At 39.1% G+C, this 14,713-nt stretch overlaps 1 protein-coding gene across 1 annotated transcript; it reads right to left on the reverse strand.

Annotated features, from left to right (window-relative positions):
• Positions 1-2,527: 2,527 nt before the first annotated feature.
• On the reverse strand, positions 2,528-5,871 carry LOC113642454 (GTPase IMAP family member 9-like). Its single transcript, XM_027145982.2, has 4 exons — positions 5,740-5,871; positions 5,216-5,343; positions 4,568-4,598; positions 2,528-4,492 (listed from the first exon to the last, which is right to left on the reverse strand). The coding sequence occupies exons 1-4, from the start codon at positions 5,744-5,746 to the stop codon at positions 3,606-3,608; spliced, it is 1,053 nt and encodes a 350-aa protein (XP_027001783.2). The 5' UTR covers positions 5,747-5,871; the 3' UTR covers positions 2,528-3,605.
• Positions 5,872-14,713: the final 8,842 nt, after the last annotated feature.

Here is a 14,713-nt window from a genome sequence, read left to right on the forward strand (position 1 = left end):
GTTGATTTAGCTGTAGTAACAAGTTTATCTAACTCTTCCTGTCCTGTACTTGTAAAGCTCTGTAAAGCCTTAGGTGAGATTGTGTCACTAGTTGTGTCTCATATGTTGAGCGTCACCTATTTTATTCCTGATACTTTCAATTTTATCAGTGCAGAATCTCATAAAATCCTCACTATTGAACTGTGATGGAATAGTGTATTCAGATTTCTGTTTTTTTGTTAAACTAGCCACTGTGATAAATAAAAACATGGGATTGTTCTGGTTATCTTCTATAAGTTTGCTCAGGTGCTCAGCCCTAGCAGCTTTTAGAGCCTGTCTGTAGCTGGACATACTGTCCTTATACGCAATTCTAAAAACCTCTAATTTAGTTTTTCTCCATTTCCGTTCGAGGTTACAGGTCTCCCTCTTGAGCGTATGAGAATAACTATTATACCACGGTGCGTGTTTTATCTCTAACCTTCTGTAATCTGACTGGGGCAACAGTGTCTAATGTGCTAGTGAATATAGCGTCTATGCTGCTAGTCATTACATCTAGGTCGTTTGTGTTTAAGGGTATAGTAAGAAGTCCAGACAGATCAGGCAGGTTATTTGTGAATCTGTCTTTAGTGGTCGGAATAATAGTTCTACTGAGTCGATAACGTGGGGAGAGATAATTAGTCTGTTCTACGGGTAGTGTGTACATTATGAGGTAATGGTCTGTGATGTCATCACTTTGGGGAATGATATCAATATCAGTGACATCTATTCTGTGTGATATTATTAAATCTAGTATGTGATTACGTCGATGAGTTGCTCTAGTGATGTTTTGTTTAAGCCCAAGTGAGTTTAGTAAGTCCATAAATGTGAGTCCTAAAGCGTCGTTTGTGTCGTCATCATGAATGTTAAAGTCTTCTACAATTAATGCTTTGTCAAAGTTAACCAATAGGTCTGAGAGAAAATCTGTGAATTCTCTAAGAAAAACTGTGTAGGGCCCTGGCGGTCTGTACATGGTCGCTAGAGCAAGAGACATTAGGGATTTTTTCGAGTGCATGTGCAATAGTGTAACATTAAGGACAAGCACTTCAAAAGAACTAAATCTATGCTGTGTTCTCTGGGTAACAGTAAGGAAATCACTAAAGATAGTGGCGACACCACCTCCACGACCAGTCAGACGAGGCTCGTGCTTATAGATATATCCTGATTGTGTAGACTCGTTTAGACTGATGTATTCATTTGGTTTAATCCAAGTTTCGGTAAGGAAGAGTGCAGTAAGGCTATTTTCTGAGATGATTTCATTTACACTAAGTGCTTTGGGTGCAAGCGATCTAATGTTCAGAAGCCCAAACCTTAAGAACTGTTTTTGTTTGTTTCTTTGGCATTTTTCTGGTCTAATTACAGTAAGATTATTTCGAGAACTTCTTACGTATTTACTTTTTGATCTCACTGCTCGGGGATGTTCATATATTGCATGAACATCTCGACAAGCAGTATAAAAGCAGTAAATGTCTACACAACATCAAACATGTAACATTTGCCGTTTAGGCGCTTCGGCGCTAATTACAAATAGCGATTTAAATAACAACTCAATAAAGTGAAGTGAAGTGACATACGGCTAAGTATGGTGACCCATAATCAGAATTTGTTCTCTGCATTTAACCCATCCAAAGTGCACACACACAGCAGTGAACACACACCCGGAGCAGTGGGCAGCCATTTATGCTGCGGCGCCCGGGGAGCAGTTGGGGAGGATTCGGTGCCTTGCTCAAGGGCACCTCATGGCTGGCCCGAGAGTCGAACCCACAACCTTCAGGTTACAAGTCAGACTCTCTAACCATTAGGCCACGACTGCCAATAAATATCAATTCATTTAAATAACATATGAATCACTCGACACGCTGGGAATATGTAGTTTTGTTATTGTTTTGAAATGGAAATTTTATACACGTTCTAACAAAGTTTAACATAACAACATGGCTTTCAGTGTTTTTTTTTTCTAACTAACTGCAACCTTTTTTCTCTAAGCAATCACGTGAGCGCACCATACTAGCGTCCTTAAAAGGGCAGCACCCAACAGTGTTTGACTATTTTATTATATGTGTGATACTGTACATTATACTGTAGCTTTCTAAATGTCCTTAAAAGACGAGAACCGTTCAAAACAAAAATTGGTTATTTTTGTTTATTATAACGGTTCCTTTGTTGAACAAATTCAGTCCACAACAGCTGTGAGCATTGGAAAGTTCAAATTTTAAAATTATGACTCAACAACAGTTCAATTCGAGGATAAATCCAGTCCAAAACCTTTCCAGTTCCACATGAATCGATTCAGCACGTACAAATGAATCCCCACGATTGAACTAGGAAACGAGACTGAAATCACTTCAAACGCCAAGCTCATTAACAGTCACATTTCCAATTAACAAAATAAACCACAGGGATTTTAAAATGTACATCCACACGCTCTAATATTACTGAGTGATTCGTCCTCTATAACTACTGGTATCTTATGCTGTAGAAGTAAAAATAATGAAGACCAGATCAATGTCCATAATATTTAGGTACACAAATTTATGTATTCAAGTCATGGAGAAATGGATTAAGGGCAAGATATCATGTCACAAAAAGTGGTGTGAAGTTACAAAATAACAGAAATAAAGGCAAAAGTACAATTATGATAATTGCACAAAAAAATACTTTAAATTGTAAATTTAAGTAACATTAAAGACATAATACAACTCCATCATTGAAGAAACAAAAAGTCAGGAAAAGTCAGCAAAACATATCAATCGGAGGCAAGTGGGGAATGCAAAAATGAATCCCATAGAGATTTTACTTCCACCTTCAGAAACCATCAAGATTAAATGGGCAGTAATGGGCATAATAACACTCCTGAATGAGACAGGTTCTAGGTTGTTTTAAATCTGTTCAATACTGAAGGGAGATGTAGATTTACTGTAGGGGTGAGATTACTGTGAGGTGGTAAGATTTAAATTCCTGAATTTTTAAAAATCCTAAATATACTCACTGTTTCATACTCATTGAATTATGTATTATAGGACTAGTTTTAATGCAATATATATTAAAATCTTAATTGTTCTGTCTGTTATGGTGCTTATACACCAGAGAGTATTGTTAACTTAAACTTCTAACATTATATCTTATTAGAGAAATGCCAGGATTCTGAGGTTGACTTTACCACATTGCAGGGTGGAATAATTGTTCTTGCAAATATTATTAATAATTTTTAAAATAAAAAAAAATTCTAGAACACAAACCCTCTTTGGGCTGATTGCTTTCAATACGCTTAATGTATGTTTGTGATGTGCAGAATATGAAAAAGAAATAATGAAGTTAATAGCTCAAGTAAAGTAAAGTCAATAGTATATGAACAGAATGGTGAAAAGTGCCAATAAAACCAAAGAAAAAGTCATAGCATATTTCCATGTTAAATGTTCATTACTACATTCCTCTGATTATTATTATTCCTCTGACAAAATGCGACTTTTATGAATGTTACAAAATAAACATTACTAATTTGTTAAAACATAACAAATAACCAATTTGGTGATGACATTATTCTGCTCAGACATTACTAATTTAAAATTAAAAACATAGTGAGTAATTATTTATAACTGCATTTTCAAGTTGAAATTTGAAACATTGCCTGCTGTCATTCCAAAATATCGTAGTATAATTTCAAATAACAGCTGAATAATCTTTTCAAAATAATAGTAGTAACCTCTTTCAGCCTTTTCTCTTGCTTCCTCTTCATGTTGCTTAATTTTCTCTTTTTTTTCTCTTTCAAAGTCTTCTCCTTCAAACTTTTTGCGCAGCTCTTCTATCTCCTTCTCTCTCTGTGCTTCATTTTCTTTGAGGATCCGCTCTTTCTCTGCTTCTATCGCTCTCTCTGCTTCCTGAAGCATCTCTGTAGTGTAATGGTCTCCACCATTTACAGTGACCATCTTATCTATCTGGTGTAGAAGCTGGATGACTTGTTCTGGATTCTGGTCTTCATTATTAAACACATGGTATCCTCCATTGCATTTCTTGATAAAATTCAAAAGCTTTGTATTGTTCCGAACAAACTGATGAATATTTTTCCCCTTTAGTTGATCTCCATGAGTGAAGAGAGCCATAGTGTACCTGGAGGACTTTTCTCCAAAAATGGCTTGAAATAGCTGAACTGTTTTTTCTTCTTCCTCTGTAAATCTACTTATTTGAATCACAACTAAAAAGACATGAGGTCCTGGAGCAGAGAAGGGAATGCACAGCTTAATCCGACCGACCACCTCATCTACAGATAACTGAGTGTCAAACAGCCCTGGAGAGTCAATAACAGACACTTTTCTGCCATGGACATGTCCATTTTCTTTCTCACACCATGTGGTTACAGATGAAGAAGACATATCAGATTTAAAAGCCTTTCTTCCAAGGATGGTGTTTCCTGTTGCACTTTTGCCCACACCTGTCTTTCCAATCATCAGGATTCGAAGCTCGTCACTGGATTCTTGAACTGATAGAACATAACATTAATTTTTTGTTTTATTGGCTTTTTATCGTATTTTTGCTTAAATTATTATAACTTCACCTTCTTCACTTGAAGGCTTGTTCTGTTGTATCTGTGTGAAAACAGCATTTGGAGCAGTGATTTAGTAGATATTTAATATAAATACTGTTTGTAAGTACAGATCCAACATGCTAGTGAAAACAGAATCCAGATATTTAGAGGAAATATCATCAAAGAAAAGCGAATTTTACACCAGATCATGTGCATGCTGCACAATCAGTTAGAAATTGCTTTTGATTAAAATATTTTCATGTCAATTGGTAAACTACATTCAATTCAATGTTTCGGCCCAATAATTTAGCCATAGAGGCATCTGATGTGTTTTACAATTAGTATTCAATAATTATTTTATGCTTCTTCCTGTTGTGGTCTAAGTATCTTTTTTATAGCCATTATTGTGTTTGGCTTGCTCATTAGGGATACTTATTTTTTTTTTATTATATCCAGAATTTATTTATTTCTGTAAATCTGCTTTGTGACAATGTCCATTGCTAAAAGCACTAACAAATGAAACTGAAGTGATTTGAACTGAATTGAACTGAATAAGATAAAATATTCAGTAACTTCTATCCAACATTTAATGCTAAGCTGCAGCTCAATTTATTGTACACAATATAACTTAACTCTTCATAACAGAAGTATTTTGCCAGTCATGAAATTTCAGCCTACCTGAATCCCAAGAAATACCATAAGCAAACATCCCAAACATACAAATAGTTTAGAAGAAGGCATCCAGGACGTTTTCTTCTGTTCTGTGTTCTGTGAAGGCTTTTTTTCTGTAAGCTCATTCTGCAAAGCTGAAAAAGAATTAAAGTAATCATGTGCTCAAGTCCAAAAAAAAAAAAAGAAAAAAAAAAAGTATTTGCTTCTGCGCGCAATTGCTTGATGTTCGATGTTTTGCCGCTTCACCCTAACGACTACCGACTACCGAGCCTGTTTCTCTAAGTGTTACTCTGTCCTGCTTTTCACGTGAAATGAAACACTCGCTGTTAAATTTCTGAGTGTTCGGTGTTAAGGATTTTACTCGTAACCGTCTAACTTCTAAACGTCGCGTCGTTTCACACTGAACACGTTTGGCACCGGTGCCAGTGGGAAACGTTACTCAATGCGTAAAAGAGGAAACCCGGATTTATTATTATTATTATTATTATTATTATTATTATTATTATTATCATCCGTAATTGAATTCTCACCTGCCATTGTACTTGTTGATGGTTAAAGTCTCTATGTTGGACGGAGCAAACACACAACCTTTCAGTGGCTAAGTAACTAAGTTTTGTATTCAGGAATGATCACTTTCACTTTCATTTCCTCTCTCAGGGAATCATTTACACATCACACTCTGGATCTGATTGTGGCACTCATTCATTCCGGTAGGAGGCATTCACACATAACAAAATCCTTGTGATCTTCATTTTTTCCTCACAATGTCTAAAATCTTTCTGTCTCACAAAACGAAATATGTATATGCAGAAAGAATGAATGCATTTTGAATACAGTATTAATACATTTACAAATTGATTCAAGAAATACTTCATAACTTCAGAACCGGACGAACATGTTTGCAAACTTGATTTTTTTCTGTGTTGATATTTGCAAATTCTCCACCTGATAGCATATTATTTACACAAGGGTGTGGCATTTAACAGTTTTAATAATAATGTGTATATTCCAGTAGTTCTGCACATGTACTATAGAATATACAGTATTTACACTGGTCGGGGTGCTTTTGTATATTGTCTTTTGCGTACTGTCTTGTATTTTTTGTTTGCACTGTCTTTTGTCCTGCACTGTCTTGTTTATCTTGTCCTGCACTGTTTGCACCAGGTTTCAGAGATGCACTTTATGTGGCTAGGACTACTTACTAAGTCCTTACCTCTGTTTTTGTTTTATGTAGCACCATGATCCTGGACGTTGTCTCATTTCACTGTGTACTGCAACAGCTATATGTGGTTGAAATGACAATAAAAGCTTCTTGACTTGTCTTGATCAAGACTTCTCTCATATAGGGATTGGTGATTTATCAGCGTTTGGTGAGTAATCGAGGATTAATTGGACTCTCTCTCTCTCTCCCTCCCTCTCTCTCTCTCTCTCTCTCTCTCTCTCTCTCTCTCTCTCTCTCTCTCTCTCTCTCTCTCTCTCTCTCTCTCTCTCTCTCTCTCTCTCTCTCTCTCTCTCTCCCCCCAATAGGTGGTGATATGGATGTAGTAAATTCGTTCTCCTGTTCCTCTTCATACACTGTTAAAAATTGCTGTTAATTTACGGCAAATTTTTAACAGTATAATACCGTTATGTTAAAAATCAGCGCATTAGTGTTTTTTTTTTACGGTTGGTGATATGACATTGACAAAATTTAATAGCACGTTACCGTATTTATTGCACGAAAGCAAGAAACCCACACTTAACAGTATTTTGGGTAAAGAAAACTGTAGCGAGCACTTGTGGATTTTCATCCGTCTTCATCCTATGATTTAACCAGTGAGTGCACCTTTGCCTTGCTCCTTATAACTTACACTGTAACGAGTCTGTCTGTGTTTTCTCTTGGCTCTGTCTGCTGTCATTTCCCTGCTGTTAATTACTGACCCCGCCCACCTATCTGTTACCATGGACATTAACTGCACTCATTCTCTTGTCGGAACTCAGAGCCGGTCTCCAAGTCGACACATCACAGGGTGATCTCTTCTCTTAGGCCTTTAGTTAAATTTCACTGTTAACTCTATAATTACTACAAAAATACTGAGAAAACTCCTCAGACCTGGATGAGAATGAGCAAACTTCTTTATTGTGGTCAATCAGCCAACAAATTATAAATTGCCAAATTCAAAGTAACAAATTGCCAAATTAAAAGTAACAAATTGCCAAATTCAAAGTAACAAATGAAAACCCCCTAAAAGAGCATGTCATGCAAAATCAATCAAGAAAAGCAAGAACTCTCGCGACGTCCTTGCAAAAATAAAAACCACCCACCTTGACACGCGGACACGGGCATGCGCCCGCGTGCGCGCGCACGCGCCCCCACACGCACACACACACCTTCACCCCCGAAGAACCCAAAAAAAACCTCAGATATCTTCTCAATATATACCCTGGCGCTCCTAGGAGCCCAGGTGCCATATCACCTTATTTACCAAAATCATCTCCTATGTTTTCTAAATACACTGACCCAATTTCCCCTTATTTCCCATTACCTTTCACCCATATGCCCATTTATGGATTTTCCTCCCCTTATTTTTCATGACCTCAGACTAAACACCTGGGCCTTCTTCAGTCTGCACAACAAGTTTATGAGCACCACATGCCCATATATGGATTTTCCTCCCTTTATTTCTCAGGGCCTAGGTCTGTGGACCACTGTTTTTTTCATTCTACATAACATGTTATTGCTATGGACCAAGGTCTGAGAACCATGGTGTTCTTCATTTTCCATAACAATTTATGAGCTAAGGTCTGGGAACAATGGTATTTTCCCTTCTACATAACAAGTTGTTATTACAAATGTGCTCAGACTGACTAGGCCTAACAGCCCCGAATCTGGTTGCAATAAACATCTTTGGCCTACAACATCACCTACATATGTCTTATGACAGCAATTGTAATATTTTGCAAGGCCTAATACTTTACTTTGGTTATAGTATTGTAAGGAATAATATTTTAATTATTTCTACTAAGATTTTTTCCAACATTCCCCCCTGTGAGACTGTAAAGTCTCACCAAACTTATGTTGCAGTGTTCTGGACTACCTTGTCATTTCCACTAACCCATATATCTATCTAATCACGACGACCTCTACCCCAACTTACAACAACTTACAACATTCCCCCACAACAAAAACAAAAAAACCCATAATACATAAAACATAAACACAATAACATAAAACAGAATATTACTCCCCACAATGAAAACAAAAAACCCATAATACATGAAACATAACAAACACAATAACATAAAACAAAACATTACTCAATGTCCACAATTCACACATGCTCTTTCTCAGAAGGTGAGCCAGGAGTGAGCGAAAAACCCTCTTTGGAGTCAGATTTGAGGGAAAATTCTCACTCTGCCTGCATATATAGCGCGACAGTGAAAGCAGTGTCACCAGGGTCACCGAAACATACAGCATAAACATACTAAAGGTATGGTAAACATAATAAACAAACAAAAAACACACAAAAACAGTTGCAGGGCATAAGAAAACTAGCTGTCCCTACGACCACCACCAATAGTAATTGCGATGCATGGTTTGAATCCACTGTGGCAGGGGGGATGCGTAGGGATCTCCAAATGTCATTGTGGCGATAAGCGTGGAAAGCTCGAGTTATGGGAACAACCGCATCCGAATCACCCCCTGTCCATGAGTCCATGAAAGTGGGTGGCCCTTGCATATCCTGTAGACCTTGATGCACATCTTTGGTGTGAGATGTCCAGAGTTTATATACACAAAAGAATAACATACAGTACTGGTGTACGGCAGCCTGCCGTACATGGAAGGAAATAATATACGCATGTGCATGTCCACGTCCATATGTCAAGGTCACACAAAAGGAAAGATGTACCTCATATGTGTGTACCTGCAAAAACAATCCCTTGTCCAGAGATTAATCATTCTCGTGGCACGAATGAACCCACAGTCCTTCAGGGAGGACTAAATCTGCATGTGCAAGGATAAGTGACACGGGGCGTGTGTCCTCAAGCAACGTGAACCAGGTGTCAGCCGTCGGCGGGGAAGGGTATGTTAGCCAGGTGCAATGTGGTGATACACCCAGGTCGAAGTCCCCCCAGATGAAGTCAGACAGGTCTACCTCGTTGTCCAGTTGGATGCACGTGTAGCAGTAACCGGGGGCGTCGAGGCGACAAGCGACACTCCGTGAGCTCGCCTCTAACCGGGCACAAGTGCGGGGTCACTGGACTTGTCTCTCCATGGGTTCGACATAGCCTGCAACAAAGCCTTACAGGCAATAGACCAGTAGACACAAGATACCAACACCCATTACGTAAGCATATGTACAGAAAGGTTTGTGTGTAGTCAGTCTGGATTCAGTCACAATTAAGGCATTAAGGCCATCACCAGTAATATGGTGCCTCGTGTACACAACACTTATGAAAGATATACACACATAGGGGATACAGACAAACAGGGACACACACCAATATGTTACAGTCCTGTATACGCGCAACCAGTTCCAGTCCGAATCACTATTGTTCTCATCCAGCAGTGGGAAGGAGTCTGGATCCAATTAAACCAACATACACTGATCCTCTTGACTTAATACATAGTGGAAACTTCTAGTTAGGCCGCATCTGAACAGTCATATCTGTAGGGATTGGCGCGGCTACCGGCTGATACGCACAGGATCTACTTATGTTGCCCATCCATTTCGGCCCATGTGTTCTGGCTGCCGAACCCAGCAGGCAAAGTGCAGGACATAGATATGTATCATTATATGGAGATTTATCACACTCGTCCTAAATATTCCACCTTTCTCTGGCAGAATTGTAGCTTCTCTTTACTAAACTTGTGCCCGTTGTTTGCTAGGGCCTTCAGTACTGTTATTGAATCCTGTACACATTGCTCTTTCGATTGGCTACAAATCAGTAAGTCAGGCTCTCCATTTGTAAATTCACCAGATCTCTGGTCAGTACTTGGTTGAATATCGATGGATTTTCACAATATCCTTGTTGCTCTTAACATGTGAATGCAAACAAGTGCTGAGAGTCAGGGTGCAATGGGACACTAAAAAATGCTTAACACAGATCAATTACTGTATACCATTTTGTTCCCTCTGGAATATTTAATAACAAAGTTTGTGGATCCGGGACCACTGGGGTCTCAGCCACCACTATCTGATTGACTGGTCTCAAATCGTGGAACAATCTCCATTTATCTGAATTTTGGCTTTCTGATCGGACAAAATCGGAGTGTTGCACTGACTTTTTGTGGGGATTAAAACTCCTGCTTCTAATAACCCTTTAATAGTTGGTCCTATCCCTTCCTCTACTTGCTTAGACAATGGATACTGTCTCTGATAAAGTAATGGTACATTGGGTCTAACCTGTATTTTTGCTAATCCCGCTGACTTAACTAGTCCTACATCTGTTACATGTTTTGTCCACAGTTACTCTGGGACTTGACTTAGTGCTTTGTCCACTTCTTTCTCTGTTGACTCTTCCTTATCTGCCATCTGTGGCATCTGTATCTCTACTTCTACTCTTACTAGAATTTATGTTTGTTCACTGACTTACTAACATGGTTGTGTATGATTACATGATAACATGATTGTCCCCTAATCTATCCTTAAAATCTCTATCTTCTGACATATGTACTCTATGGTCTTTAGTCATGTTACTCACTACCCTTTCTGCCTCTTTTATCTTAGGCCCTAAATCTTTGGATTCAAAAACCTCGCCCGATCATCAGGGAGATGTGGGAGACTGCGTCTCCAACTTGATACCATTCTTGAATCAGTTCAGGGAGTTCAGCATATGTAGCTACTCCTTGCCGACCAAGGATTATGCTGTGCGTGGAGATGTGATATTTTCTTCCTTCTAGTCGTTCTTATCATTATGATGCATATTCTTCATCTTTTCCCCCTTCATCATATTTCAGGGTACAATGCCATGGTCCTCTAGCTTCACGGCAATCTGGTCGTATGTAGTTTAGCCATGGTTTCCATACTGAGTATTCTTGCCATATTTTTTGATGTATCTTTGTCCTTGACTTCCATCCAATATACCTTGTCCAGTTCTGTCATTTCATCTTCTTGGCTTACTACTAGTTATTGTCGAGCTAACATTTCTGGGAGTGTTATCCACACTCCTGATGGCCCACAGTGTATTTTGGCTCTTAATTTGCAGAGCACATCTCCCCCAAGTAGATTGGTTGGAGTGTCTGGGAAATATAATAAATATTTTTTTTCCAATGCTTGTAAGTATTGCTCCTGTGTCACTCAGGAATGGGGCCTGTACTTCATTTCCAATTCCCACCATAATTGGTGGTTCTTGTGCAGGATGCAATAAGGTGGCACACTGCACCAGCTCCCCCTCTTTCTTCTCTAAGCCTCTTCACATTCCTGCTGGGGCTGGGCCCAATGGACTCCCTCCTAGTGGTGCTGGGGCTTGTCCTTGAAATCCTGGGCCCATCCATTGGCCTGCCCAATTTCCATCTCCTTGTGGTGTTGCTGCGAGTGCATGCTGCATTCCTGACTGCCCTGCTCCTTGTTGAAACATTGGAGCAGGCATCTGTTGTCTTCCTTGGCTTCCCATGTGCACAGCGCAATCTTTGTCATATCCATCTTCCCTGGAAAAGCATCACACAAAAAAGCCTTACGCTTCATGTAATTCCATTATGAAGTCAGAGTACGTGGCATTTCTCCCATTCTCATGATCTGGGACTCTGGGTGTCTCATGCACAGATTTTCATACTTCTTCCGTGCCTTCCTTATTCTTTGGAGATTTTTGAATTGTTTCTCCGCTCGTTTCTGTTCTTCCTCCAAGTTTTTTTATATTCAAACTCCAATTCCTCCACCTTCATCTCCAGTCGTGATGCCTGACCTCATAACTCCTCCATCGTCACATCTGCTTTCTGGCTTCGTTCCAGAGCTTCCTTTATTGCTCTTTCCTGCTGTTTCCAGGGGGGTCAGCTGCACTTCTCCCTCCAGTCTCACTCTCACTCCTCTCATATCGTGCTGGGGCTCCACATCAACTGGGGCCGCCCTTGGGCTTATGTCGTCATCGCTCACCATTTCCATTGGGGTGAGAGACTTTTGGTCACTCCGTCCTTTTATTCTCTCGCCGGGCATCTCTGTACCTTCCACCAGCTGTTGATGCCGTTGCCGCACCTCCCCTGTCTTTCCATTGGGTAATAAATTCCCATCTGCCTTGGTCTGTTGTTTCTTTTCTTGCTCCTCCTGGACCGCTATGAGGGTCCTTTTTGTCACACAGTCGTTTGGTTTGCTTAGGGACCCCTGGGCTTAGCTGAGGTTCTTATGATGTTCCATGTTCCATCTGCCCGGGCTTTATTGATCCTCTCCTTCCCGGCTGGCAGACATCTTCCATTCGTGGCTTAATGTATTCTCTTGCCCAGGGAGTCGGTGTGCTGTGTTTTTTTAAACCTGGCGGGCGTGTGTATTCAGTCAACCACTCCATATTACGCTCCTCTGCTTGTTGCCTCGATAAGTGGGAGTGACCTTCCTCCCATCGGGCATTAGCTTTCTCCACCTCCCTGTCCCAGTACAGGCGTCGGTATTCATCATCTTCCAGCGCTTCCTCTCTTCCTCCTGTAGCCCCTTCTGGGCATTCTGGGTATTTTCCTTCTTCTCCTCTGCTGCCGCCCTTTACCATGGGAGGGCAGTCCTCTTGCTCTCCCTTGGGACGTTCTTTTTCTGCTGACGTCTGCCGGATTACTCCTCTGACTTGCCCTTCTATAATCTCCAGTTCTATTTCTTGTGTTGATGGATCCCGTTGTACTCGGATCTGTAATGTCTGTAATGTTCGTTATAAGATGGGGGTTGCAGCTGCTCCTCACATTCACCTGAGGGTGGGGCTGTAGCCTACTCTTACTCCTGTTCTTTACTCTGTTCTCCCTTTAACCCCTTTAACCCTGTAAAGCCCACCGTTGTAGAATTACACCACCTTGTTTATTTGTCCAGTCACTTGGCCATGAACTCACCCTACCTGCAAATTTATTTTTTTATTTATTTTTCCATGACTGGTTTTGTCAAGATCCGTATAAAATTCCTCAAAAAAAAAAAAATTTTCTGTGTTCATTACAATGTCTAGAACACATACATATTTAGTTAATTTGGAAAACTAGAGCTTATGTCCATGCTGTAATTCTACAAGTTTGGGCCAAAGTGGGAGTCAAAATAGCCTTATGCCTTATGCCTTACATAAAGACACTGCACTTCTTACATCATCACAAATCGAAATTTAAATTGTAAAATGATTCATTGTAATTCATTTCTAAATGTGCTTTTCTGTTAAATTTATACTTATTTTCAATTAGACCATAATTACAGGGACAGGTGCAAATGGATATGCTGGATAATATGTAGATTTCTCTTTCAGTTAGTCTATTCTTCCAGTTTACTGTAATAGTGGATACACAAACACACTGTGTAGCAAGTGCAATGTTCGCCTGTGCTTTTCAGTAGAAAAGAGCTGTCTTAGGGCCTATCACTGCAACCAATCACAGACCAACCACACCAAAAGTGACAGAACAAAAACAAAGGCAAAGCAGAAACAAAAACTCTCCTAAATATTTTCTTCTCAATACCCATATCAATAAATGCCCATTCATACATCATATTATTATGCACAGTAAGCAATCAACCCTGCAAATGAATGCCTAAATGCTCTGTATATCTGATCAGACAAAGTGAGTACAAATACAGAAATTCTGCTCCTAGCAGAGCCCAACATTGCAATATTACAACATTTTCCTAAAAAACTTACTAAAATGTAAAAAATTTAAACAAAAAATATTTCTCATGCTTTTTACTTCTCCCAGCATTTTATACTTACTCTCATCTTCCTGCATTTTACCTCATCAAACGTGCCTCCTTCAGGCCACTGCAATTCTCCTTTTGTCCGGTCTTGCCATTTTTTCCATGTACTGTACTTCTTAATTTCTTTTTCAGCCATCTTGTGCTTTATTATTACAATTGCAGCTGGAGTAATTAAGTTCTTTTACCTTTCTCCATCATGCACCCTTGTCTCGCCCTTGTGGCACTGTCACGTGGTTCTGTACTTATTGCAGTTGAACGTGTATTCTTTTTCTGGAAAACGTGGTTGTGCAGGATTCCTTCTAGTATAGTTCTCAAGAAAGACAAGGCAGATATCAAGATCAGAGTATAAGTCCAATAAGTATAACTTCAATCAAAATAAAAATTAAATTAAAATTGATTAAAATCAAATCAACTGAACATTCAAATAATTACATACTCAACCAAGTATTGACCTATTCAATTAATTAACTCACTAATAAATCAAACAAAATCAAATAAACAATCAATCAATCAAATAAACTACCAGTTAAATCACTGTTAAATCACTTAGATAAATAATCAAAACAAATTGTTAAGTTGTAAAAATTAAATTGTTGTTACATTGTCAAAAAGGAAAAAATACAAATAAAAAATAAAAGTGAAAAGAACAAATCAATTAAATTGT

This window comes from Tachysurus fulvidraco, chromosome 4 (assembly GCF_022655615.1).
Source record: "Tachysurus fulvidraco isolate hzauxx_2018 chromosome 4, HZAU_PFXX_2.0, whole genome shotgun sequence".
NCBI lineage: Eukaryota > Metazoa > Chordata > Actinopteri > Siluriformes > Bagridae > Tachysurus > Tachysurus fulvidraco.

Bases quoted from the DNA above. Each gene is read 5' to 3' on its own strand.
- LOC113642454 (XM_027145982.2), bottom strand. The intron at 4,599-5,215 runs GTAGGCTGAAAT...GTTTTCACACAG, and splicing joins TGGTATTTCTTGGGATTCAG to ATACAACAGAACAAGCCTTC. The intron at 4,493-4,567 runs GTGAAGTTATAA...ATGTTCTATCAG, and splicing joins CAAGCCTTCAAGTGAAGAAG to TTCAAGAATCCAGTGACGAG.